At 32.1% G+C, this 26,406-nt stretch overlaps 5 protein-coding genes and 1 long non-coding RNA gene across 8 annotated transcripts; 3 read left to right on the top strand and 3 right to left on the bottom strand.

The window, feature by feature from the left end:
• Window positions 1-38: 38 nt before the first annotated feature.
• Window positions 39-1,176, top strand: LOC142235740 (uncharacterized). Its single transcript, XR_012721864.1, has 3 exons — window positions 39-210; window positions 285-729; window positions 793-1,176. It is a non-coding gene; the product is annotated as an uncharacterized LOC142235740 (long non-coding RNA).
• Window positions 1,177-3,544: 2,368 nt separating this feature from the next.
• Rap1 (RAS oncogene family member Rap1) lies at window positions 3,545-6,484 on the bottom strand. 3 transcript variants are annotated; one of them, XM_075303621.1, is made up of 2 exons: window positions 6,365-6,484; window positions 3,545-5,810 (listed from the first exon to the last, which is right to left on the bottom strand). In XM_075303621.1, the coding sequence occupies exon 2, from the start codon at window positions 4,758-4,760 to the stop codon at window positions 4,203-4,205; it is 558 nt and encodes a 185-aa protein (XP_075159736.1). In that variant the 5' UTR covers window positions 4,761-5,810; window positions 6,365-6,484; the 3' UTR covers window positions 3,545-4,202. The 3 variants fall into 3 exon arrangements, with proteins under 3 accessions (XP_075159736.1, XP_075159738.1, XP_075159737.1); XM_075303623.1 differs by having other exon boundaries at window positions 6,244-6,378; XM_075303622.1 differs by lacking the exon at window positions 6,365-6,484 and adding an exon at window positions 5,996-6,143.
• Window positions 6,485-7,225: 741 nt separating this feature from the next.
• Window positions 7,226-9,482, top strand: LOC142234316 (acyl-coenzyme A diphosphatase FITM2-like). Its single transcript, XM_075305416.1, has 2 exons — window positions 7,226-8,078; window positions 8,709-9,482. The coding sequence occupies exons 1-2, from the start codon at window positions 7,571-7,573 to the stop codon at window positions 9,386-9,388; spliced, it is 1,188 nt and encodes a 395-aa protein (XP_075161531.1). The 5' UTR covers window positions 7,226-7,570; the 3' UTR covers window positions 9,389-9,482.
• Window positions 9,483-10,886: 1,404 nt separating this feature from the next.
• LOC142235854 (ganglioside-induced differentiation-associated protein 1-like) lies at window positions 10,887-12,989 on the bottom strand. Its single transcript, XM_075307108.1, has 4 exons — window positions 12,975-12,989; window positions 11,675-11,867; window positions 11,439-11,621; window positions 10,887-11,377 (listed from the first exon to the last, which is right to left on the bottom strand). Exons 1-4 carry the CDS (start codon window positions 12,987-12,989, stop codon window positions 10,887-10,889), a joined length of 882 nt encoding a protein of 293 aa, XP_075163223.1.
• Window positions 12,990-14,134: 1,145 nt separating this feature from the next.
• LOC142234317 (acyl-coenzyme A diphosphatase FITM2-like) lies at window positions 14,135-16,590 on the top strand. The gene is made up of 2 exons (XM_075305417.1): window positions 14,135-14,903; window positions 15,534-16,590. The coding sequence occupies exons 1-2, from the start codon at window positions 14,396-14,398 to the stop codon at window positions 16,211-16,213; spliced, it is 1,188 nt and encodes a 395-aa protein (XP_075161532.1). The 5' UTR covers window positions 14,135-14,395; the 3' UTR covers window positions 16,214-16,590.
• Window positions 16,591-20,604: 4,014 nt separating this feature from the next.
• On the bottom strand, window positions 20,605-25,801 carry Gdap1 (ganglioside induced differentiation associated protein 1). Its single transcript, XM_075305419.1, has 4 exons — window positions 25,298-25,801; window positions 21,884-22,076; window positions 21,645-21,827; window positions 20,605-21,583 (listed from the first exon to the last, which is right to left on the bottom strand). The coding sequence occupies exons 1-4, from the start codon at window positions 25,409-25,411 to the stop codon at window positions 21,093-21,095; spliced, it is 981 nt and encodes a 326-aa protein (XP_075161534.1). The 5' UTR covers window positions 25,412-25,801; the 3' UTR covers window positions 20,605-21,092.
• Between the last annotated feature and the right edge of the window lie 605 nt (window positions 25,802-26,406).

Below are 26,406 nucleotides of genomic sequence, written 5' to 3'. Positions count from 1 at the left end.
TTATTTAGTCATCACCGACAAGTCGTATCGATCCGACACACTGTAAGATTCTTTACAAACACCGACATTCCGTTCGGAATAACTGAAAGTCTGTAAAGCGCATGAGTAGTGAACAAAATCTGAAGCACCTCCCGTGAATTTGCGTCAATGGGACTGAATGTGCGTAAATAAATTCCCTCACGAAAAAAAAACAAGATTTAATTCTTACTCGTATGTTAACTGAAATTAATTTAGCTGTCGAACTGTATTCTATTCATGAATTTTGTTACATTTGCTCATTCCAGGTTGGAAAATGTCGTGAGTCACGTGAATTGTCGTGAATCGTGCGTGAGCATGAATCTTTAAAAGTAGTTCGTTCGTGAGCGTGCCTGAGTACTGGTTTTTATTGTATTAATGTGCGTGAGTGGCTACCACACGTATCGTGTGAGAATACATTTTGCTTCGTGAATGTTCGTGAGTGTGAGTGAAATTTCACTCACGCGCACACCACTAATCCATATAAATGTTCCCGAATCCAAAACAGAATTTGTTTACTGTTCGACACTTGTTATCATCATCAAACCAGCAATTTGAAAAGGTGCGAATAGCCAAATATGTATACATGCACATGTTGGACTAACATGAATTCCTCCTCTATAAGTCACCACATTCTACAGTCGTCCACCTGTTTATTCCAAAGATAATTATGTGTATTTCATCATCGACATTGCTGTCAGTCCTTCTAATTTGGTATGAAATAATTATTCCGTTAAATAAACAATTTTGACTTAGAATATTTTCCAACAAGTACAGAAACGGGTAAATGAAATACACTTAGGAAAGCATTCTGATGCCATGGATATTTATAATTTAAGCCAATATGCGATACTGATACTATCATCATCATCATCATATGAAGGGATAGAATAATCATCAATGAGCAGAGATTGATAGAACTGAGACTGTTGAATTACACGCAAAAAATTATTTTGAAGCAAAGTATATAAACAATATATAAGATAATTTTCGGTTTTTTGAAAATATACCTTTCGTCCAGACGATCATACAGTTTGTAAGCCAAAACACTATCGACTGGACCATGTAGCTCTTATTGTCATTAGCACATAATTATCGCTATAGCCACCAATGTATTTTGTTTTTTTTTTTTGTTATTGTATAAAGTGACGTTTTTAAGTATTTCATTATATTTTTTTTATTGATTTTATATTTTTTTTTGGACAAAATTATGGATCCAAAATAATGCCAAAGATCAGTATAGGGGTTAAAACGTATACGACTGGTATACTCAATATACTGCACATTTCATTATAGACCTGTAATAACACCAGATTAAAAATGTCAGGCAAATCGAATGAAAGTTGAGGGTTGTATGCGCTCAAGAAGACAAATCAACAGATCGGCCGATGTATAAAAAGATTTAAATAATTTGTTATTAAATGCTGAAAAACGCTAAATAGGGAATTTAGGTGAAATCGGATTTTAAATGAGTCACCCATGACGATGGTTTTAAAAAATGGATGCTGCTAAAGATGTATCCCGAATAGTTTCGTTTATATTACTTAAAAAGGTAACATTTTTCTCCACATATGAGCAAAAAGAAATTTCCAACAGCTAAAGTCTTCCAACAAACAAGTTGTTTTGTAACTTACAATATGAGGATATGTAATGAGAACTTTAAAATCCCCATAGCACAGATTGTGGCACATAATTCTCTGTCCTTTTTTTGTCTATTGTTTTATGGATTTGTAAAGAAGGCGACTACTCTGCATACTCATCAGACATCCATCCCTCAAATAAATAACCTCGACATGTGCTATTTATAACAAGGCAAATGCTTTGCTATTCCGTGGTGTTTATCTGGAGTCAGTGAAACGTAAATAATTTAGATAAAATGACCTTAAACATTTCTCCATCATGGTTTCATATTCTTAAACTGATACCAATGACTACACTGAAAAAATGTTATCGCGAGTGCAACGATTTTCGTTGCGAGTCGATAAAATTTTATAATTCTTTATTTTATTAAAATCTACCTTGAATGCAGAAATATTAGATGTCTTTTAAATCCTTTTTTTAATGTCGCTTTTTGCTTGAAACATTGCATAACTGTCGTGATGAATTTTTTTCAGTGTAGCGTTAGGTTGATTGTTCTCCCATTACATTGAATTATAATCCAACAAAAGACTTACATAGTATACAAACCAATGTCCTAATTATTTACACCATTGGTAATTTGATATAATTACCCAGACCAAATAGTTTCTTTCAGAGGAAATGTTAATTTCCAGCTATCGACCAACAAAAATTGTTTTACTTTGCCATTACCTTATATTTCAAATGTTTTCATAATTTGTAAGTATTTGATATTGAAAATACTGAGGACCAATTTTGTGTGTGTTTTTTGTTTGTATGTTCGGAGAAGGTTCGTAAATGAAACAGTAATGACCTTTCCTAACCGGAGACGATAAGGACCTCTTGACTTTTTCGAAGTACGGTCTTCGATTTATGTTTTCAGGAAATTAAATACTTACTCTAAATGTAAAAGAGGACCGTAACTTCCCGACATCTTGTCGAGAATGGAGCCATGAGTAGAAAATGGTGACATTTGACTCAGGTAACCAAATCTCGGAAATATTGAATTCTCTCGCCGATTACAATGTATCAAAATAGGGCGAGTAATGTTGTAATATGAACATTACTTGAATGAAAGCGAATATTGTAGAGAAAAAAAAGAAAAACAAAAAAATGTAACATATGCATCTAAATAGGATTAAATGTAACATTTAAAATAGAAATAAATGTGGGTTGTATATAGGAGTTGGATTCATGGATAACTAATAAAGCATTTATTTAAAACACAATATGGTAATATCATTAATTTAAAACAATTATTATGAAATAACGTTATATTACATATTCTGTTTTTTAAGTAAATATTCAATTATGCGAATAATATTGTACCTAATGATACCATCATTTATTCTATTTTATTAAGTCATTAACAGCCAACGGCATTACGTCTTGAGAACAACAATTCAAAAATTACCGAGAAGTATTTATTATTGTCATTACAAGTTAGACATTATAACTCACCGCAATGTAATGCAAAGTGTTATGTAAGCTTTACTCCTGCTAATGCAAATTGTAATGATATGTGGTTACCTAGTTTTTGCTGGGGATATACTAACTGTGTCAACTTTGCCCTGTATAGGCCCGTTAGTGGCAATTTGCACCGATTCCCGGTAGGACCCTCTATGTTTCGATATAGCCACCATATCCCAAGACTCATTCTAAGATCACAAAGGGCTGTTATGGTTCACATTGGTGGTCTTTTTGATATAGCTACGTTATATGTTCATGTATTCCGTTGTTTTTCTAAGAAAATCCTTGATTGCAAAACATTTTGGTGGGTATTTAACATTTGGCCTTGCAGAACTTTTGGACGTAATTACTTCTTTCAATATGACAAAAACAAAAGCGAGTTCTATTAGTAATACTACGACAAAACCTCTTATGCGATGCATTCTATAAGAAAAAGCAATAGTTTAAAAGATTTTTAATTTAATTAATAAATTTTATTTAGATTTCTTTACAGAACCTAAAAGGCTTAAGGGTTTACAACTATTAATGGTTTCTCTTTATGTTTATGGAAGTTTAAAGTTTTTTTATTATTATTAAATTATTATTTAGAACTAAGACCTTTCTTTATGAAAAATTTTCAAGAGTAGTTTTTCTTTTTATTTTTTATCGTTTAATATAAATTTTCTTTTGTATATCATTTTTAAAAATAATTTACCCATATATAATGAAAATAATTGAAATCAATAATAATAATAATAAGTATATATAATAGAAAAAATCAGTAGCAAAAGGCGACAATAGTGTGGATTGATTCTTTGTTTCTTTGTATTGTTTTGCTGTTGTTATTATATTGTAAGACTATCCTTTTGTATTTTGTTAATATTGAGACAACTTTTTTAATATAAAAAGTTTAATTTTCATTTTGATATAGCTTTTGGATAGTAGAGAGTACAGTACAAACAGTTGATATAGTGGGAGGGGGCGGGGATAGTTGGTCATAAAAACGGAAGGGATATCTTTTTATTTTTTGTTATGGGTATATAGTTTGAGTGTATGTGTTTTGTTTGAATATTTTCTTAATGTGCTGTTGATGTTTTCCGATTTGATTTATGTTTATAGTCTTAGAGAAGAACACACAGTTTGTTCTTACTGGCTTTTTTCTGTTTCTTTTCTGGTGACTTTTTGTTGATCTGTCTGACCAGATCATAGAATATATCAACAACATTCACTTTTGCTTTGGCAGATGTTTCCATAAAGGCGCAGTTGAATTGATTGGCCAGCGATTTACCCAACTCCTTGCCTACAACACGTTCATCCTCCAAATCGCATTTATTACCCACTAATACCATGGGTACATCATCTGTATCCTTTACACGTAGAATTTGTTCCCTCAAATCTTGCAGATCATTGAAGGTGGATTGTGCTGTTATAGAATAGACCAAAACAAATCCCTGGCCATTTTTCATATACAAATCGCGCATGGCGGTAAATTGTTCTGTACCGGCAGTATCTAAAATCTCCAACATGCATTGTTGCCCGTCAACTTCGACTTGTTTGCGATAGCTATCCTCAATTGTCGGATCGTATTTCTCCACAAAAATGCCTTGCACAAATTGCACAGTAAGGGCCGATTTACCAACACCACCACTACCCAATACAACGATTTTGTATTCGCGCATTTTGATTTATCAAAACTAGGTGCGTCGCCGTATAATAGATAAGAGCAGAAACAATTTAGAATAATCTAGGACACTGGTGAAATGGGAATGGACTTAGTTGTTATTGTTGTTGATTGTTGATAAATAAGGCGTTCCAATCGTTTATATTTTGAAGAGATTTTCCCCGAGTTCTTATCTCGTGATTGTCTTTGTTATTGAGTAATATTTTTGCACAGATACAATAGGTGCAACGATAATGTTACGTTTTATTGTTGTTTTTAATTTATTAATGTTGAGAATATATTTTTATTAGCGTTTTTTTTTTAATAATGCGATAGTTGCCTTTTCGGCGATTTAGCGGCTATCGTATATGGGGGCTGTTCAGCGTTTAAGCGGCTGACGATTCTAGTAATTTAATTGTTGTTGTAGTTTTCGTTTTACAGGCGTTGTTTAATAAAATGATTGCTTTCCGTTTGCTGTATTTTATTGTTGTTAAATCTAAAAGTATATTACACTTTTTTCTACTTTTTTGTTTCTCAGTTTCACATATAATTCTCACTGTATGTGTGTTTGTGTGTGTTATGTGGTGGTTTGTTCAGACTTTATTTTTGTCAAAATATTAACTATTGTGTTGCTGGTTGCGCTATATGTTACTTTTACGATATTCTTATTTCTGCTATCAGTCACTTTCTCTGCTACTGATATTATAACTCAGATGTACGTGTGTAAGTGTATCTCTCTTAATTAACAAAGGAATTGTTTGCTGGCCGCCGCTCACTCTTAACGTCGTAATGTAGAAAACTTTTCTTCTTGTTGCTTTTTAAAGAGGGCCTTGTCTTTTGTTAAATTGTACGTGTTTACTTGTACGTTGTTTGTAGTTGTTGCGTTTCAACAGACACACACCCTTCTTTTCGTTTGCTTCTAAATAAATTTAATTCTACTATTTGGCACTATGAAATCGTCGTGTCTATGACTTTATCATCATTCAATAACCACATACAAAATTGTTGCTTTGTTAGTTTCTTCTTCTACGTTTTGGCTCTCAATAAGTGCCGCCGCAAAAAATCAAACCTAAAAAACGGAGAGAAGAAAACGATATTAAATTTTGTGTGTTTGGACACTGTATGAAGTTAAGCATTTTTCGAAAACAATTTCTTTCTGTATTTTTTCTAAAATTATGGCCGATTCTTCATCACTTAGTTTAAACTACTTGTTCTCTAAGTTTCTTATTCTATTCATTCAATTGATAAACTCACTTTAAACTTCACAGTCATTAGTACAATTTAACTAAATCTCTTAAACGAAGGCATTCAGCGCACTGACACAGCTTTATTATGACTCACCGCCCTTTCTTGTTTCGCTGTATCCGAGCATTTTACTATAAAATTCACTTTATAATTTTTCTCATCATCGCTATTTCTCGCACATATACATTCACTATCCGTACTCTTCTCATGTACCCATACACAATAAAAAATTGAGTACAAATTTCTGTTGAACTTGCCTTTCTCCCTTCAACTAAATCCAAACCAAATGCATGCAAATTTTGCGCGTCCTTTGCTGATTGTTTTTTAAATTATTTATACTTAATTTTAATAAAGAACACATAAATTTTAATATTTTACCGGTTTCTTTTAATTATGTAGTTATTTTGTTAATGAAATTACACGAAACATGAGAGGTATGAAATTTTCCTTTCTGTATTCTCGGTTTCCACAATGAATGACTACAGTGTTGCCACGCTAAATTGTGAGTCATTTGAACATCCCCCATATTAATTCGGGAATTTCCTACCTTTAAAAAGGGCGTTTTCTTTTAGAGCAGTGACAATTGAAATATTTTGAATTTCACGAAATCTTCGCGGCTACTTTACTAAAATAGAAAATAATTTAACTAACTTACTTTTCTTTTCATAATCAAAATTATAAATGAAAACTAACTTTAACTTAAGTCTTCCCAAAATCTAGAGAAACAATAAACTACGCTCCAATGAGCTAATTTTGAACTGTTTTATTGAAGTAACCACGCAAAAATTTTAAATTATATGATCAGTACTATGTTCGCATTTCGCGTTGAAATTTTCGCGGTTACTCTATTCAAACAGTTCAATAGTTCGGCAAGACTTTACAGGAATGTCTGTGTATGTAAAGAATCTTACACTATGTCCAATTGATACGACAATTCGTTGATGACTAAATAATCGGTAAATGTGCTATCGATCCCATAAACATGCAGCAGTATCGTTTATGCCTTCGGTCTTAACTTATAATGTGGCCAATATATGGGATATGTTCGACCCGACCACTGCCGTCCGGATAAACTTATAGTCTACAAGGCGCATTAGACAGTTACAAATTGATACTTTGGAAATAATATTGTGGAAATTGTTCAAAAGACTTGGCACCACTTTTTACATAATGCGAAAACGGGAATATAAATATCCCTTCGATATGCCATAAATGACATAAGGCGAAAAAAATTTCCCAAAATAAAAAAGCAGGTGAAATGATATTTATTTTTACACGGCCAGACACAGCATGCAGAATGACCAGATAAATGTACAAAAAACTTTGAATCAAAATATTTTAAAATCGTTTTTAACTGAAAAAGTTTTTATCATATTTTTGTACATGACGGGTGTTGACAAAACAAATCAAAAACATTGAAAAGCAACCAGTTGCAACGTGAACTTTGACACGAATATCAATCACAACACAAAACACAGTAGAGCTTACTTTCTCTTTTATTGGCGAAAAACTTTGGCAAAACCGTGTTATCAAGCATCTCGTGGCCAGCTTTTTTCAAAAAGTAAGCGTTTAAAACGACGCAACATGGCTACAAAAAGGCGGCCCATTAGACCGACAGCTGGACCCACTCCACACATGAATTTTCGCCCTGGGGGACCAGATGTAGCAAGATCGGAATCGAAGGGAACACGACCCACCGCACCACCGACAAGTATTAGAGAAATATTTGTTATGATGGTCATGCATGTCTGTAAGAAGACGATATTCTTTGATACCAATCTCAAAGTTGCGTTATATTTGGGTAGTTTGTTTTTGGTTTCACTGATCGGTGATTTTATACCATTTCCAAAAACCTATTTCGCCCGGTCCGATAATCTTTTCAATGTGTACTTTGTCAAAATCGGTTGGGGCTGGACCCTCCTATTTACGGTACCATTTCTAGTCATGACTTCCTATACTTTGTGTTGTGGGGATATGAAGAAATTATTGCGTCACCACGCACCGCGAATTGTTATAGCTACATTCTTTTGGTTCTTCTGGACAAAGTTTTTCAATATTATTGAGACTTCATATGGAAAGTGCACTGTACGAAGTGAGTATAAACGTTGTGAAAAAAACACGAATAACATTTGCCTTATCATTGATGTTGTATACAAAGTGGTATTCAGAACAAACCATTAACATTAGTCGAATGTCATACATACCTATCGATACAGAATCACAGCCGACCTTATTTCTATCCATCTATGTGCAATTCATATAATAGAGGTATCATTTCTTAACCATTCTTTACGAAATTTGTTGCATAGCTTTTTTTAAAGTTCGGAAATATCCGATTAATTTCTGAACTTTATGTAAGTCAGATTTGCACAATCATTTAGTAATCTTCATAAATCTCATGCGGGCTTCTACATGTAGGGGGTTCTTTATCTAAATCGAAATATATTTATGAAATTTTGCAGCTTTAAGATTATAAAGATAGGTTAAGAATTTCGATCTGTATCTCGCGATCAACAAATAGAGGAACGGACAGATAGATGACCATAAGAACGAACAAATTTAGATTGACTAAGAATTCTGAGTCGATTGGTATATAGTTTATGATATTTAGAACCAATGTTTCACATTGATAAAATGTGGATTTGTTGTAATTATTTCCAATTATATTATAGCGCAATCTATTTTAAAATAACGTACATCTCTTTGTTTTTATTTATTCAAGGTTTTCAAACAAAATCTAGCTGTCTGAAAGCAGGTCATCTATGGAGTGGTTTCGATATTTCTGGTCACGCTTTCATCCTCATTCACTCAAGTTTGGTGTTAATCGAAGAAGCCAGACCTATTATTAAATGGGAATCTATAAAGGAGCATTTACGTAATGAATTACATGATCGTTCAGTATCAGAACAATCGAGCACGAATCCTTTGAGAAATTTAAATCAAGAACAAATGAAAAATTTGAAATTTTTGTACGAAAGATTAACGCCAGTTATTCGTACATTATTCATTGGTATGGCTGCCTTACAACTTTTGTGGGATGTTATGCTAGTTGGAACCATGCTTTATTATCATCGAATGATAGAGAAATTTTTAAGTGGTATAATAGCTATCCTCACATGGTACTTTACATATCGATTTTGGTATCGCTCGCCCGCCGTATTGCCTGACCCAGCAGGAAGTGGAGAGTTTTTCTATCAACGCGAGAATAAGGAAACCTTTGTATTTAAACGAACGAATAGCATGACGTCCGCCCCATCAACCAGTTCGGGATTGCGAAATGGAGCCAACATAAACAGTCCGGGCTCACAAGTTCCCAAATTTATGGGAATGCCTCTGTATACAAGTCCCAGGACACCTAATAATAATTCTCAATTAGCTAATCCGAGTAATGACACAATATGATTGATTCAGTCAAATAGCTTGGTATTTTGATACATATTCTTGTATTATGTAATAAAGTTAAAGGTCAAAGCTTTTTTTTATCTCTCAAACTTAACTATGATCACAAATTGTGTATAAATAGCATAACTGTAGAGGCTGCTTATGATATTTACCAAAAAAAAAACAAATCAACGAAGAAGAATTTAGTGCAATATGTATTTGTAGTGGTTTAATTAATCATCATGTATATTATAATTTATTTACACATCTCTATTATTTGTCTTAACAACTTTGTGTCTCCTATCCTTTTGGTTTTTTCTCCCTAATGTAGTTGGGTTTATTTTTGTTGCAATTAAATTATGTTCGAATATGTTTCATTACAAATTGGAATTGTGTGTATTTTTTATTTATTTTGCTATTTTTGTTTGTATTCTCTTCAAAAATAGCTCAAAGAAGATGGGAAAGGCTATCGAAATCTGAAACCACGGCAGTATGATAAATGTGTCCATGTTTCCCCCAATTAAGTCAAGCAACATCCATAGCAATAGTTACACAAATATATTTAAATATCGGAGTCAAAAATTGTATGTGCTTGTATATATCTACAATCATATCCGAGAAATTGTAATATATATTCCCGATAAAGAAGACACCCATGTAAAATAGGCGGATCTAATTTGATATGATTCAATTTGACCTAGAAAATTACTTAAATCAATTGATAACTAACTTCATGGAGTGGGGAATGTGTTCTCGATTTTTAAGGCGACTCTCAGTGTGTTTAAACGATATTTTTGATTCGAAAATGTATCCTATATGTTGATGCAAAGTTTGTGTTCCAATGTGAAATTATGCCTTAATGTTCTTGTAGCCCTATTAATTTGTGTATGTCTTGTTTTATTTATTTTGTTTGCATTCACACATGTCTTTTTTTTTTTTTGCATTCACATATGTCTTGTTTTAAGAAATTATACACTTGTATTGTGCTTAGAGTCCTTCTATGTTATCCTGTATCCAGATTAAGGAACTATGGTTTATGAGTCTAAAGTGGGCTAGACCATGGGTCTTGAAAGTTGGTCACATAGAGGGTGTAAAATGATGTTAACTGCTAAATCCGTATTACCGGACCGATCTTTTCCCTGATGAAGAGAACATTTAAAATCCTACCAGAAACGTATGTATATCTGTATATCTATAAGTTGGCTAATATTTTTTCAAAATTTTAACAAAGAAATTTTCTATTTGGGTTTGGCAGCTAAAACAAAAATTCACATCCGCAGAGGTGACCAACTTTCATGTCCTCAACTCGTGAACCCAAACTTATAAGAAACTAACTCAACTTTCACCCAAAAAATGTTTCGCTTTGATATTTTTTTCTTCAAAAATTTGCAAATTAAAAATATGAACGCCTAACTGAAATTGAAAGATAGCTTTCAATTTCAGTTCGACACAAACCAGTTTCCCATCTTCTCTTTTTTTGTTTTGTTGTTATCTTTTTTATTTTGAGGACGTTCTCATCCTATTTATGGGCAAATGCAGCAAATACTGCCATTCCCAAAACACCAGCTCCAGCACCAATAATATAGTTCGATGGAGTCATTTGCCATATATCTTTGAGTATTTCAAAGTTACTAGGCATTAGTTTGTCATATGAAGGTCTCTTTTTAAAGCGCAGAAAATAACTCTCTATTCGGGGCATTTTACCGTAGGACCAATAGTAGTTTTCAAAACCGAGTTGATATAGACGCAATAAGAGCAAACCAAAACAAATATCTGCCATGCAAAAATTATTTGAAATTAACCATTCACGATGTGTATTGGCATTCATATCATCTTCGACGAACCGTAAAACATTTTGGATGGCATCCAAAATCTTTTGATATTCTAAACGAGAGTAGACCAGACGTTTTCTTCGCTCTTGTAAATCCAATTTTCGCAATAATACCGCTTTGTGATCTTCCGTCTTATCAATTGACTCCTTCAATAGAGTATGCACTTTCTCATTATTCTCTATAACAGAAACAAAAATACATTAACTTAATCATCAATTACAAGATTAAATTAGTTTTACTCAAACAAGTTTTCCTAATGGGTCCAATGAATGGTGGTTTTGGTACCAATTTTAAATCATCATGTATGAAAGATCCAAGACTCAATGCTCCCACTGGTAGATTACTGAATATTTGATCATATAGAATAATTTTTTCATTTTCTATTTTATTACTTGGCTTGGGTTTCAATGACTTGTAATCACCTATGTACATAAAAAAATAATATTTTCGTTATTATTTCACAATCAGGACTTACCTCCACGAAATTTATTTTCTATATAATTTATGATATGCACTGAATCCGGTATGACAAATGATCCGTCTTGTAAGACAGGTACATCCGCCTTAGGGTTAAGGTTTAGAAACCATTGTGAATACTGTTCACCATTTAAAAGATCAACCACGTAAGGTGTGAAGTCAACATTTTTCTCGTACAAAAGAAGTAGTACCTAGAATGCACAGTAAATTAAAGAAAATTTAAATACACACATAGAAAACCATCTGCTAATATTAGCAGTTGTTTTTCAGCAGACAAATTGTGTTCTTAGTGCTGTTTTAGCCGTTGTTTTGCTGAAACAGCAAACAATCTGCTATTTTGGAATAACAGACGTACTGCTGAAAAGACTGTAGTTTGTTGAATTTTTTTTTTAATTAAATGGGCGGAAATTTTTGTGTGAGACTTAGAGTTGTCTCTCAAATTTATTTCTATAATACCCTCAAATGCTTAAGTTTACTAATTCAGTAGAAAGGATTAGGGTATGATAACTTTTTTTAATTGAAATTATGTACTTCAATCATGGAAATGATAGTATCAATCACAGAAATAATTAGAAAAAAAAATATAGTCAAGTAAATAATGATAAAATGATTAACTATTTTTTATTTCAGACTATCCATTACTTATTTATCATTATTTCACCTCTATATAAATAATTTTGGTTTTGAAATTATACCCTGCGCCACACTGTGGCGCATATGTTTACAACAACCAGAATGAGACGAGATAGACACATGGTGTCTTTGCCATTAATACTGAGCTTCCGCCTTTGAGTCGATTTAACCACGCCCGTCTGTCTATCTGTGAACACATTTTTTGTGATAAAAGTCTAGGTGACAGTTTTAGTACCGATTTCAAATTTGGCACAAGTATGCATTTAGGGAGAAATCGGTTCAGATTTAGATATAGCTCTCCTAAAAAAGTTTTACTCCGATGTACGTGAAATTTTGCATAGGGAGTAGAATTAACATTCTTATTAGGCATGCCGAATTTAATTCAAATCGGTTCAGATTTTGATATAGCTCCCATATATATCTTTCGCCCGGTATGTACTTATATGACCACAGAGTCCATATTTTCTCTCCGATTTGCGTGAAATTTGGCACAAAGAGTAGAATTAACATTCTTACTAGGTATGCCGAATTTGGTTGAATCCGATTTAGATTTAGATATAGCTCCAGTACATACACATCTTTCACCCGATTTGCACTCATAGGGCCACAGAGTTCATAGTTTCCATCCGATTTTCGTGAAATTTTGCACAGGAAGTAGAATTAACATTCTTACTAGGCATTATGGCTGTCATTCGGGATAAATCCAGTCCCGAAATCCCGTAATCGACTCATTGTTTACTGTGAGAGATGTTTTTCATCGCGTTTATTTGGTGGAACTTTAGATGCTTGATATTTTTATGGTTACTTACAACGATGAAGTACAAAAATTAACACAATGGTACATACCTAATATAATGAAAATATTTGTTTTTGAGTAAATTAGCAATGTGAAATTATTTTCTAATTTATTTTTGTGATAATTTTTTTGGGGTTCTTTTCTTTATAGGACACTGAACTACCAAATACTTTACAATAAAAAATATTTTTTATCGAGTTAGCTACGAATATTGTTTTGTTATTCATTCGATGTATATTCTATCAACTATCAAAATATAATTGTCTCCTAAAAAATACTTTTTTAAATAAACAATCAATTTTGGACAATTATAATTGGTGACCCCGAAGTTTGAATATGCCGCCAACAAGGGTGCAGTAGGTAATTCTGGAAGTCGAACGTTACATTATGGTTTGTGCTAGCAGAGGCTCAGTTTAGCCAACATGGAATCGAAACTGAATCCGCGAAATCATTTATTATAATTGCCGAAATGGATCAAGAGATTCTGAGGTTGGTAAGCGATATAGTATTGGCACAGCCAACAAATATGTATCAACAGCTCAAAAACCGGCTGGTCGATTATTTCGCTGTTTCATCCGAACATCGCATCCAGGAATTGACAAAAAACCGTCTCAAATACTTAGAGAGATGCGCATTCTGTCGCACAATCTAGTCATCGACGACTTTCTTAAAACAATCTGGGTTAGACGTCTTCCTTCTCAGATGCAAAGCATCATTGCGGCATCATCCTAAAAAATACTTTTTTAAATTAAAAATCAATTTTGGACAATTATATCTTCATAAAGTAAAGTTCAATTGGACTAAGTGCTACCATTTGTTTTTAATTTTTTTAATTTGCTCTTGTATTCCTTTGTTGTGTGTTTTTTTTTTGGTGCTGTAGGTTGCTATTACACATAACATTTAAAGAATCCCGAAAAAAATCCAAAAAAAAACAATAAATCAATCCCGAATGACAGCCCTACCAGACATGCCGAACTTGGTTGGAATCGGTTTAGATTTAGATATATGTGGATTATCCACATATGACCACCGTTTCGTTCCGATTTACTTGAAATTTTGTATTTTTGTACATGACGGGAAATTTCAATTCCACGAAGTGTTGACAAAACAAATCAAAAACATTGAAAAGCAACCAGTTGCAACGTGAACTTTGACACGAATATCAATCACAACACAAAACACAGTAGAGCTTACTTTCTCTTTTATTGGCGAAAAACTTTGGCAAAACCGTGTTATCAAGCATCTCGTGGCCAGCTTTTTTCAAAAAGTAAGCGTTTAAAACGACGCAACATGGCTACAAAAAGGCGGCCCATTAGACCGACAGCTGGACCCACTCCACACATGAATTTTCGCCCTGGGGGACCAGATGTAGCAAGATCGGAATCGAAGGGAACACGACCCACCGCACCACCGACAAGTATTAGAGAAATATTTGTTATGATGGTCATGCATGTCTGTAAGAAGACGATATTCTTTGATACCAATCTCAAAGTTGCGTTATATTTGGGTAGTTTGTTTTTGGTTTCACTGATCGGTGATTTTATACCATTTCCAAAAACCTATTTCGCCCGGTCCGATAATCTTTTCAATGTGTACTTTGTCAAAATCGGTTGGGGCTGGACCCTCCTATTTACGGTACCATTTCTAGTCATGACTTCCTATACTTTGTGTTGTGGGGATATGAAGAAATTATTGCGTCACCACGCACCGCGAATTGTTATAGCTACATTCTTTTGGTTCTTCTGGACAAAGTTTTTCAATATTATTGAGACTTCATATGGAAAGTGCACTGTACGAAGTGAGTATAAACGTTGTGAAAAAAACACGAATAACATTTGCCTTATCATTGATGTTGTATACAAAGTGGTATTCAGAACAAACCATTAACATTAGTCGAATGTCATACATACCTATCGATACAGAATCACAGCCGACCTTATTTCTATCCATCTATGTGCAATTCATATAATAGAGGTATCATTTCTTAACCATTCTTTACGAAATTTGTTGCATAGCTTTTTTTAAAGTTCGGAAATATCCGATTAATTTCTGAACTTTATGTAAGTCAGATTTGCACAATCATTTAGTAATCTTCATAAATCTCATGCGGGCTTCTACATGTAGGGGGTTCTTTATCTAAATCGAAATATATTTATGAAATTTTGCAGCTTTAAGATTATAAAGATAGGTTAAGAATTTCGATCTGTATCTCGCGATCAACAAATAGAGGAACGGACAGATAGATGACCATAAGAACGAACAAATTTAGATTGACTAAGAATTCTGAGTCGATTGGTATATAGTTTATGATATTTAGAACCAATGTTTCACATTGATAAAATGTGGATTTGTTGTAATTATTTCCAATTATATTATAGCGCAATCTATTTTAAAATAACGTACATCTCTTTGTTTTTATTTATTCAAGGTTTTCAAACAAAATCTAGCTGTCTGAAAGCAGGTCATCTATGGAGTGGTTTCGATATTTCTGGTCACGCTTTCATCCTCATTCACTCAAGTTTGGTGTTAATCGAAGAAGCCAGACCTATTATTAAATGGGAATCTATAAAGGAGCATTTACGTAATGAATTACATGATCGTTCAGTATCAGAACAATCGAGCACGAATCCTTTGAGAAATTTAAATCAAGAACAAATGAAAAATTTGAAATTTTTGTACGAAAGATTAACGCCAGTTATTCGTACATTATTCATTGGTATGGCTGCCTTACAACTTTTGTGGGATGTTATGCTAGTTGGAACCATGCTTTATTATCATCGAATGATAGAGAAATTTTTAAGTGGTATAATAGCTATCCTCACATGGTACTTTACATATCGATTTTGGTATCGCTCGCCCGCCGTATTGCCTGACCCAGCAGGAAGTGGAGAGTTTTTCTATCAACGCGAGATTAAGGAAACCTTTGTATTTAAACGAACGAATAGCATGATGTCCGCCCCATCAACCAGTTCGGGATTGCGAAATGGAGCCAACATAAACAGTCCGGGCTCACAAGTTCCCAAATTTATGGGAATGCCTCTGTATACAAGTCCCAGGACACCTAATAATAATTCTCAATTAGCTAATCCGAGTAATGACACAATATGATTGATTCAGTCAAATAGCTTGGTATTTTGATACATATTCTTGTATTATGTAATAAAGTTAAAGGTCAAAGCTTTTTTTTATCTCTCAAACTTAACTATGATCACAAATTGTGTATAAATAGCATAACTGTAGAGGCTGCTTATGATATTTACCAAAAAAAAAAAAAAAAAACAAATCATCGAAGAAGAATTTAGTGCAATATGTATTTGTAATGGTTTAATTAATCATCATGTATATTATAATTTATTTACACATCTCTATTATTTGTCTTAACAACTTTGTGTCTCCTATCCTTTTGGTTTTTTCTCCCTAATGTAGTTGGGTTTATTTTTGTTGCAATTAAATTATGTTCGAATATGTTTCATTACAAATTGGAATTGTGTGTATTTTTTATTTATTTTGTTATTTTTGTTTGTATTCTCTTCAAAAATAGCTCAAAGAAGATGGGAAAGGCTATCGAAATCTGAAACCACGGCAGTATGATAAATGTGTCCATGTTTCCCCCAATTAAGTCAAGCAACATCCATAGCAATAGTTACACAAAAATATTTAAATATCGGAGTCAAAAATTGTATGTGCTTGTATATATTTACAATCATATCCGAGAAATTGTAATATATATTCCCGATAAAGAAGACACCCATGTAAAATAGGCGGATCTAATTTGATATGATTCAATTTGACCTAGAAAATTACTTAAATCAATTGATAACTAACTTCATGGAGTGGGGAATGTGTTCTCGATTTTTAAGGCGACTCTCAGTGTGTTTAAACGACATTTTTGATTCGAAAATGTATCCTATATGTTGATGCAAAGTTTGTGTTCCAATGTGAAATTATGCCTTAATGTTCTTGTAGCCCTATTAATTTGTGTATGTCTTGTTTTATTTATTTTTTTTATTTTGTTTGCATTCACACATGTTTTGTTTTTTTTTTTTTTTCATTCACATATGTCTTGTTTTAAGAAATTATACACCTGTATTGTGCTTAGAGTCCTTCTATGTTATCCTGTATCCAGAGTAAGGAACTATGGTTTATGAGTCTAAAGTGGGCTAGGCCATGGGTCTTGAAAGTTGGTCACATAGAGGGTGTAAAATGATGTTAACTGCTAAATCCGTATTACCGGACCGATCTTTTCTCTGATGAAGAGAACATAAACGTATGTATATCTGTATATCTATAAGTTGGCTAATATTTTTTCAAAATTTTAACAAAGAAATTTTCTATTTGGGTTTGGCAGCTAAAACAAAAATTCATATCCGCAGAGGTGACCAACTTTCATGCCCTCAACGCGTGGACCCACAAATTTCCAAACTCATAAGAAACTAACTCAACTTTCACCCAAAAAATGTTTCGCTTTGATATTTTTTTCTTCAAAAAATTGCAAATTAAAAATATGAACGACCTATAGCCCTTTCCGACCGTGTACGCACAATTGTGCGGGTAAGTTTAAGTCTCTACCCAATAAACACAGGATGAGCGTTTTTCAAATGCAACAACTTTTCAGTTTGAGGGTAAATATAATTTTCAACATAAATTCAACTTGACTTGAAATAGCTCATCTTCAATATATCTTCAAATTGTTTGCGAATTACTTCCAATTTGCCAAAATGTTTACGAAATCTTTGAAAAGGTGTTGAAGATAATATGAGAAAACTTTGACAAAACACTACCCTAAAATGCAACGAAAAAACCATGTGGTTTTCAATACTTATTTGTGCAACGAAGTTCGTGGTCAATTGCAAGAAATAAAAAAAAAAGGAAAATTTTAGACAAATAACCAAATAGTTTTTAATAATAGGTAAGTGAAAATAAAAAATGAAATAAAACTTTAAGGAAGTCACTAAATGTATATCTCTTTGTAGAAAACTAAAATTATGGATTTTACGTTCTTGAAAACATTAAAAAGCTGACAAATGAAAAAAAGGTGAACAATTAACTGGAACTGCTTCAAATAGTTTATAATAATTGGTACGTCAATATGAAAAATTAAATCAACACTTTAAAGAAGTCACTAAATTTAAATCTCTTTGCAGAAAACTAAAATCTTTGGATGTTACATTCTTGCAAACAATAAGAAGCCGACCAATGAAAAATGAGTGGCTTATCGACAAGAAAAAGTTTCCAGAAACATTACAAGTGCAACCAATTAAAATTGTTAAAAACAACAAATTGTTGAAATCAACAACTTCTGGATGAAAATGTGCATCACATCGTCAGTTTAATTCATATGCTATTATCAGTTTAAAATGGATATTTTGTGAATTCCTTCTTCTGGAAATCAATTCTAACACGCGGTCCAGTACGTTCCTAATTTCAAATTGCCCGCATGTTAATACATTTTAATGCTGTTTTATGACACCAAAAGGAAGGAAATCGAATTATCAATGCAAAAGTGTTTACTAATAATGTTTAAGATATTTAAAGTTTTGTTGTTTGTTTTTTTTTTTTGTTCTTATTTGTTGATATGTTTAATCAATTGGTATTGTAGTGTATTATGTAGTGTAGTGTATTATTATATATTTTTTTTGATGAAAATGAATAAATTATACAAAATTCATAGAATTTTGGCTTTGACTTTCAATTTGAAGTGGGGATACCATTCATACAAATTTAGGTTGAAAAGTATTTGCAACGATGTTAATTTTGAATTTGACTCGCATCGAAAATTATTTGACAAATTATTGAGTAGCGATGCATTTCAATTTGAGGATAACACTTGAGATATTATTGCTACTGTGTTGAATTTCACTGTTGAGGGTAATGTCTGTTTTTTGTTGAGAACGCGATTTTCTCAACAATTTCTCAACTTGAATATTACCCTAATCCTTTGAAAAAATGTTTGAAAAATTGTTGAAATTTAGCATTTTTCAAACGTTTGTGTTTATTGGGTATAATCTCTTTAATATATGACGTACTGCGATAAGAGCGGCAAAAAAATAATTGTGTATGCTCCCAATAAACACAAACGTTTGAAAAATGCTAAATTTCAACAATTTTTCAAACATTTTTTCAAAGGATTAGGGTAATATTCAAGTTGAGAAATTGTTGAGAAAATCGCGTTCTCAACAAAAAACAGACATTACCCTCAACAGTGAAATTCAACACAGTAGCAATAATATCTCAAGTGTTATCCTCAAATTGAAATGCATCGCTACTCAATAATTTGTCAAATAATTTTCGATGCGAGTCAAATTCAAAATTAACATCGTTGCAAATACTTTTCAACCTAAATTTGTATGAATGGTATCCCCACTTCAAATTGAAAGTCAAAGCCAAAATTCTATGAATTTTGTATAATTTATTCATTTTCATCAAAAAAAATATATAATAATACACTACACTACATAATACACTACAATACCAATTGATTAAACATATCAACAAATAAGAACAAAAAAAAAAAACAAACAACAAAACTTTAAATATCTTAAACATTATTAGTAAACACTTTTGCATTGATAATTCGATTTCCTTCCTTTTGGTGTCATAAAACAGCATTAAAATGTATTAACATGCGGGCAATTTGAAATTAGGAACGTACTGGACCGCGTGTTAGAATTGATTTCCAGAAGAAGGAATTCACAAAATATCCATTTTAAACTGATAATAGCATATGAATTAAACTGACGATGTGATGCACATTTTCATCCAGAAGTTGTTGATTTCAACAATTTGTTGTTTTTAACAATTTTAATTGGTTGCACTTGTAATGTTTCTGGAAACTTTTTCTTGTCGATAAGCCACTCATTTTTCATTGGTCGGCTTCTTATTGTTTGCAAGAATGTAACATCCAAAGATTTTAGTTTTCTGCAAAGAGATTTAAATTTAGTGACTTCTTTAAAGTGTTGATTTAATTTTTCATATTGACGTACCAATTATTATAAACTATTTGAAGCAGTTCCAGTTAATTGTTCACCTTTTTTTCATTTGTCAGCTTTTTAATGTTTTCAAGAACGTAAAATCCATAATTTTAGTTTTCTACAAAGAGATATACATTTAGTGACTTCCTTAAAGTTTTATTTCATTTTTTATTTTCACTTACCTATTATTAAAAACTATTTGGTTATTTGTCTAAAATTTTCCTTTTTTTTTTATTTCTTGCAATTGACCACGAACTTCGTTGCACAAATAAGTATTGAAAACCACATGGTTTTTTCGTTGCATTTTAGGGTAGTGTTTTGTCAAAGTTTTCTCATATTATCTTCAACACCTTTTCAAAGATTTCGTAAACATTTTGGCAAATTGGAAGTAATTCGCAAACAATTTGAAGATATATTGAAGATGAGCTATTTCAAGTCAAGTTGAATTTATGTTGAAAATTATATTTACCCTCAAACTGAAAAGTTGTTGCATTTGAAAAACGCTCATCCTGTGTTTATTGGGCTCTCTCTTTGTCTAAGAATGTGAAGAACCGTTATAAATATTTGTTTTTTATATTAATTTTGTAGTTTCAGCAGTGTACTTTGCGCATTTGTAAAAATTAGTGGAAGATTTCATCAAGTTGTGGAATATTTCATCAACAAGTGTTTTCAATAAGAAAACATATTAAATATTGTATGCAAACAGTAACTTCGTGATTATTTTGTGTTTTTTGATATTTTTACGTCCGGACTTTTACCGGAATTTACCGGACGGCAACAATTGTGCGTATCCTGAAAAAACAGGATACAGGATCAAACTGAACAAACTTATTAATTTAAAATGTTCTATGTGCACATAAATAACAGAATTCAAAAATTTAGGAAAATCTATCACGTGGATCGGCTATAGGTCGGAAAGGGATAGCTATCTTTCAATTTCAGTTCGACACAAACCAATTTCCCATCTTCTCTTTTTTTTTTGTTGTTGTCTTTTTTAATTTGAGGACGTTCTCATCCTATTTATGGGCAAATGCAGCAAATACTGCCATTCCCAAAACACCAGCTCCAGCACCAATAATATAGTTCGATGGAGTCATTTGCCATATATCTTTGAGTATTTCAAAGTTACTAGGCATTAGTTTGTCATATGAAGGTCTCTTTTTAAAGCGCAGAAAATAACTCTCTATTCGGGGCATTTTACCGTAGGACCAATAGTAATTTTCAAAACCGAGTTGATATAGACGCAATAAGAGCAAACCAAAACAAATATCTGCCATGCAAAAATTATTTGAAATTAACCATTCACAATGTGTATTGGCATTCATATCATCTTCGACGAACCGTAAAACATTTTGGATGGCATCCAAAATCTTTTGATATTCTAAACGAGAGTAGACCAGACGTTTTCTTCGCTCTTGTAAATCCAATTTTCGCAATAATGCCGCTTTGTGATCTTCCGTCTTATCAATTGACTCCTTCAATAGAGTATGCACTTTCTCATTATTCTCTATAACAGAAACAAAAATACATTAACTTAATCATCAATTACAAGATTAAATTAGTTTTACTCAAACAAGTTTTCCTAATGGGTCCAATGAATGGTGGTTTTGGTACCAATTTTAAATCATCATGTATGAAAGATCCAAGACTCAATGCTCCCACTGGTAGATTGCTGAATATTTGATCATATAGAATAATTTTTTCATTTTCTATTTTATTACTTGGCTTGGGTTTCAATGACTTGTAATCACCTATGTACATAAAAAAAAAATAATATTTTCGTTATTATTTCACAATCAGGACTTACCTCCACGAAATTTATTTTCTATATAATTTATGATATGCACTGAATCCGGTATGACAAATGATCCGTCTTGTAAGACAGGTACATCCGCCTTAGGGTTAAGGTTTAGAAACCATTGTGAATACTGTTCACCATTTAGAAGATCAACCACGTAAGGTGTGAAGTCAACATTTTTCTCGTACAAAAGAAGTAGTACCTAGAATGCACAGTAAATTAAAGAAAATTTAAATACACACATAGAAAACCATCTGCTAATATTAGCAGTTGTTTTTCAGCAGACAAATTGTGTTCTTAGTGCTGTTTTAGCCGTTGTTTTGCTGAAACAGCAAACAATCTGCTATTTTGGAATAACAGACGTACTGCTGAAAAGACTGTAGTTTGTTGAATTTTTTTTTTAAAGAAATGGGCGGAAATTTTTGTGTGAGATTTAGAGTTGTCTCTCAAATTTATTTCTATAATACCCTCAAATGCTTAAGTTTACTAATTCAGTAGAAAGGATTAGGGTATGATAACTTTTTTTAATTGAAATTATGTACTTCAATCATGGAAATGATAGTATCAATCACAGAAATAATTAGAAAAAAATATAGTCAAGTAAATAATGATAAAATGATTAACTATTTTTTATTTCAGACTATCCATTACTTATTTATCATTATTTCACCTCTATATAAATAATTTTGGTTTTGAAATTATACCCTGCGCCACACTGTGGCGCATATGTTTACAACAACCAGAATGAGACGAGATAGACACATGGTGTCTTTGCCATTAATACTGAGCTTCCGCCTTTGAGTCGATTTAACCACGCCCGTCTGTCTATCTGTGAACACATTTTTTGTGATAAAAGTCTAGGTGACAGTTTTAGTCAAACCGATTTCAAATTTGGCACAAGTATGCATTTAGGAAGAAATCGGTTCAGATTTAGATATAGCTCTCCTAAAAAAGTTTTACTCCGATGTACGTGAAATTTTGCATAGGGAGTAGAATTAACATTCTTATTAGGCATGCCGAATTTAATTCAAATCGGTTCAGATTTTGATATAGCTCCCATATATATCTTTCGCCCGGTATGTACTTATATGACCACAGAGTCCATATTTTCTCTCCGATTTGCGTGAAATTTGGCACAAAGAGTAGAATTAACATTCTTACTAGGTATGCCGAATTTGGTTGAATCCGATTTAGATTTAGATATAGCTCCAGTACATACACATCTTTCACCCGATTTGCACTCATAGGGCCACAGAGTTCATAGTTTCCATCCGATTTTCGTGAAATTTTGCACAGGAAGTAGAATTAACATTCTTACTAGGCATTATGGCTGTTATTCGGGATAAATCCAGTCCCGAAATCCCGTAATCGTAATTGTTTACTGTGAGAGATGTTTTTCATCGCGTTTATTTGGTGGAACTTTAGATGCTTGATATTTTTATGGTTACTTGCAACGATGAAGTACAAAAATTAACACAATGGTACATACCTAATATAATGAAAATATTTGTTTTTGAGTAAATTAGCAATGTGAAATTATTTTCTAATTTATTTTTGTGATAATTTTTTTGGGGTTCTTTTCTTTATAGGACACTGAACTACCAAATACTTTACAATAAAAAATATTTTTTATCGAGTTAGCTACGAATATTGTTTTGTTATTCATTCGATGTATATTCTATCAACTATCAAAATATAATTGTCTCCTAAAAAATACTTTTTTAAAAAAACAATCAATTTTGGACAATTATAATTGGTGACCCCGAAGTTTGAATATGCCGCCAACAACAAGATCCGCAGACGCGCCCACCGAGGGTGCAGTAGGTCAAACAGCGAATTCCTCAACTACAAATGCAATAAAATTACCAAAATTCTGGAAGTCGAACGTTACATTATGGTTTGTGCTAGCAGAGGCTCAGTTTAGCCAACATGGAATCGAAACTGAATCCGCGAAATCATTTATTATAATTGCCGAAATGGATCAAGAGATTCTGAGGTTGGTAAGCGATATAGTATTGGCACAGCCAACAAATATGTATCAACAGCTCAAAAACCGGCTGGTCGATTATTTCGCTGTTTCATCCGAACATCGCATCCAGGAATTGACAAAAAACCGTCTCAAATACTTAGAGAGATGCGCATTCTGTCGCACAATCTAGTCACCGACGACTTTCTTAAAACAATCTGGGTTAGACGTCTTCCTTCTCAGATGCAAAGCATCATTGCGGCATCATCCTAAAAAATACTTTTTTAAATAAAAAATCAATTTTGGACAATTATATCTTCATAAAGTAAAGTTCAATTGGACTAAGTGCTACCATATGTTTTTAATTTTTTTAATTTGCTCTTGTATTTGGTCAAAATCGGCTCAGACATATATCAATTACCGATTTGGGTAAAACTTTCCAAAATGCACAGATTTTCCTTGTAAAATCACCAAATCACCGAAAACTTATAAAAATGACTCAAATTTTCCTATATTTCTAATACCTGTATATCGACCGATAAATCATAAATTCACTTTTGCGAAGTTGCCTAAATATTGCTTTAGATTTAAATATTTCCCATATTATATTCCACCCCATGGCGTTAACCAGTTTAAATTTAAGTCTATTGATTTTGTAGAAGTCTAACAAATTTTGTCCAAATCGGGTCAGATTTAAATATATGTATGTATATGGGAACATAAAGCTTTATAAATAGCACCCAACAAATTTGAAGGATTTGAGATGGTATCGAAAATGTATATCTACAAAGGGTGCAGGGTATATTCTAGTGGGCCTCGTCCGACTTTAGACTTTTCTTACTTGTTTTATATTTTTATTAAGTATTGTAACAAAAATGTAATGAACCAATGGATTTATATACTAATTATTTCCGAAGCAAATTTTCAATTACATTTTTAATTGGAAACATTATTATATGTTATTTGGGAAATCAATATTTTTATTAAAAACTGAAATTCCTTCAATCGCTTTCTTAACTGATTTTATTTATTTAATTTGATTATAACTTTTTAATTAATTACGTTTTCAGCTCTAATCAACTGCTCGATTTTGGTGATATTTTTCTGTGCAGATAATGTTATTTTGTTGTTTTTGTTTTTTCTGCTAATAAAACTTCTACGAGTTCATAAAATTTTTTCATTATTAGTTTTTGTTTTTTTTTTTCGTAAAAAAAAAATCAATAATTAACAATATAAACTACTTTACACCATCTAAAAATAAATATTTCAAAATTTTTATTATAGTCTTGTTAAACCTTTTCTGCATTGAGATGGCAGACGATATGTATGTATTTATTTGCTAATAGATAATTTTGATGATCGCTACGAAAATAAACGACTCATCTTCTTAAGCATTTAGATCACATGATAAAGAAAACAGTAAAAAGTTATCAATTTGTGTTGAATTTTTAACATACTTTTTGTGAATAAAAATTGTAAGGATGCACGTACACCACTACTTCATTTTCTCTAAATGTTGGAGCCTTGAAATCTTTTAATGATTTTACATGACTATCGCTGGATTCACTCATTATTTTCGCTCTGTATAACAACAAAAGTTTAAAATTTTTTGATGACTTTAAATTTTGTTCAATATTTAGTTAGTCAATCACGATAAAAGTATTAACTATTGTTTGCGTTTAATTGATATACGTATGAAGGTGTGTAAGTGCGTTATGTTTTCAAAAAGTAATCACATGCTTTATTTAGTAATATTTTTTAGCCGGTGTTATTAAATAGATATGCTTGTACTTGACATAGGGAAGTTTTTTTTTTAATTATGAATATAAAAATCTGAACACAAACTGAAGGGCAGCATCGTTTTCTAAAGCGCCTATGTGAACCGCTTATTTGAACCGTTACTATCTGTCGCACACCGTACCGGTTTGGATGACGATCTGTTAAAAACTGTTACTCTTACTAAAGTAGTTGCAGTTGCTTAACTTGGCCCAGTGAAAACCATAGAATGGAGTGTTAGTGTTTTCGGGAAAATGTATCTTCGTGTCATCTATATATTACTTACGCCACATACATCCAAACACATACAATGGTCAAAAAAAGTATTCGACATGTATCAATCATGTCATTTATTATTTAATAAAAACCAACTGACAGTGTAATATAATAAAATTAATATAAAATTAACAACAATTAGGAACAACGAATTATATTCAGTACAAAAAATGAAATGTTAAAAGGAAGTTGTATTAGTAATTAAATGTTTTAAACATAATGAAAAAAAAACAAAAAGAGTATTCGACATACTAATTATTTTTAGAACCTAAAGTATTTCTAAGTAATTTAATAACGTGCAGCCCTTCCTTCTAGAATGAATAATTTGCACACTTTTTAACTGCTTATGATAGAACAGCTACAGCACAAATATCATTCTATTGGTAAAATTCAATGTAACATAAACGTATTTGGAAGATTTGCAGAAATTGTATATATTGTCGAATACTTTATTTGGCTAGTGTTTATTTAACTGATGTATACTTACTTAGTTTGAATATCTTGTGTGTAAATT

Source organism: Haematobia irritans, chromosome 4 (assembly GCF_050003625.1).
Source record: "Haematobia irritans isolate KBUSLIRL chromosome 4, ASM5000362v1, whole genome shotgun sequence".
Lineage (NCBI taxonomy): Eukaryota > Metazoa > Arthropoda > Insecta > Diptera > Muscidae > Haematobia > Haematobia irritans.
Note: the sequence above shows the minus strand (reverse complement) of the source record. Positions and strands in the feature narration are given on the sequence as shown.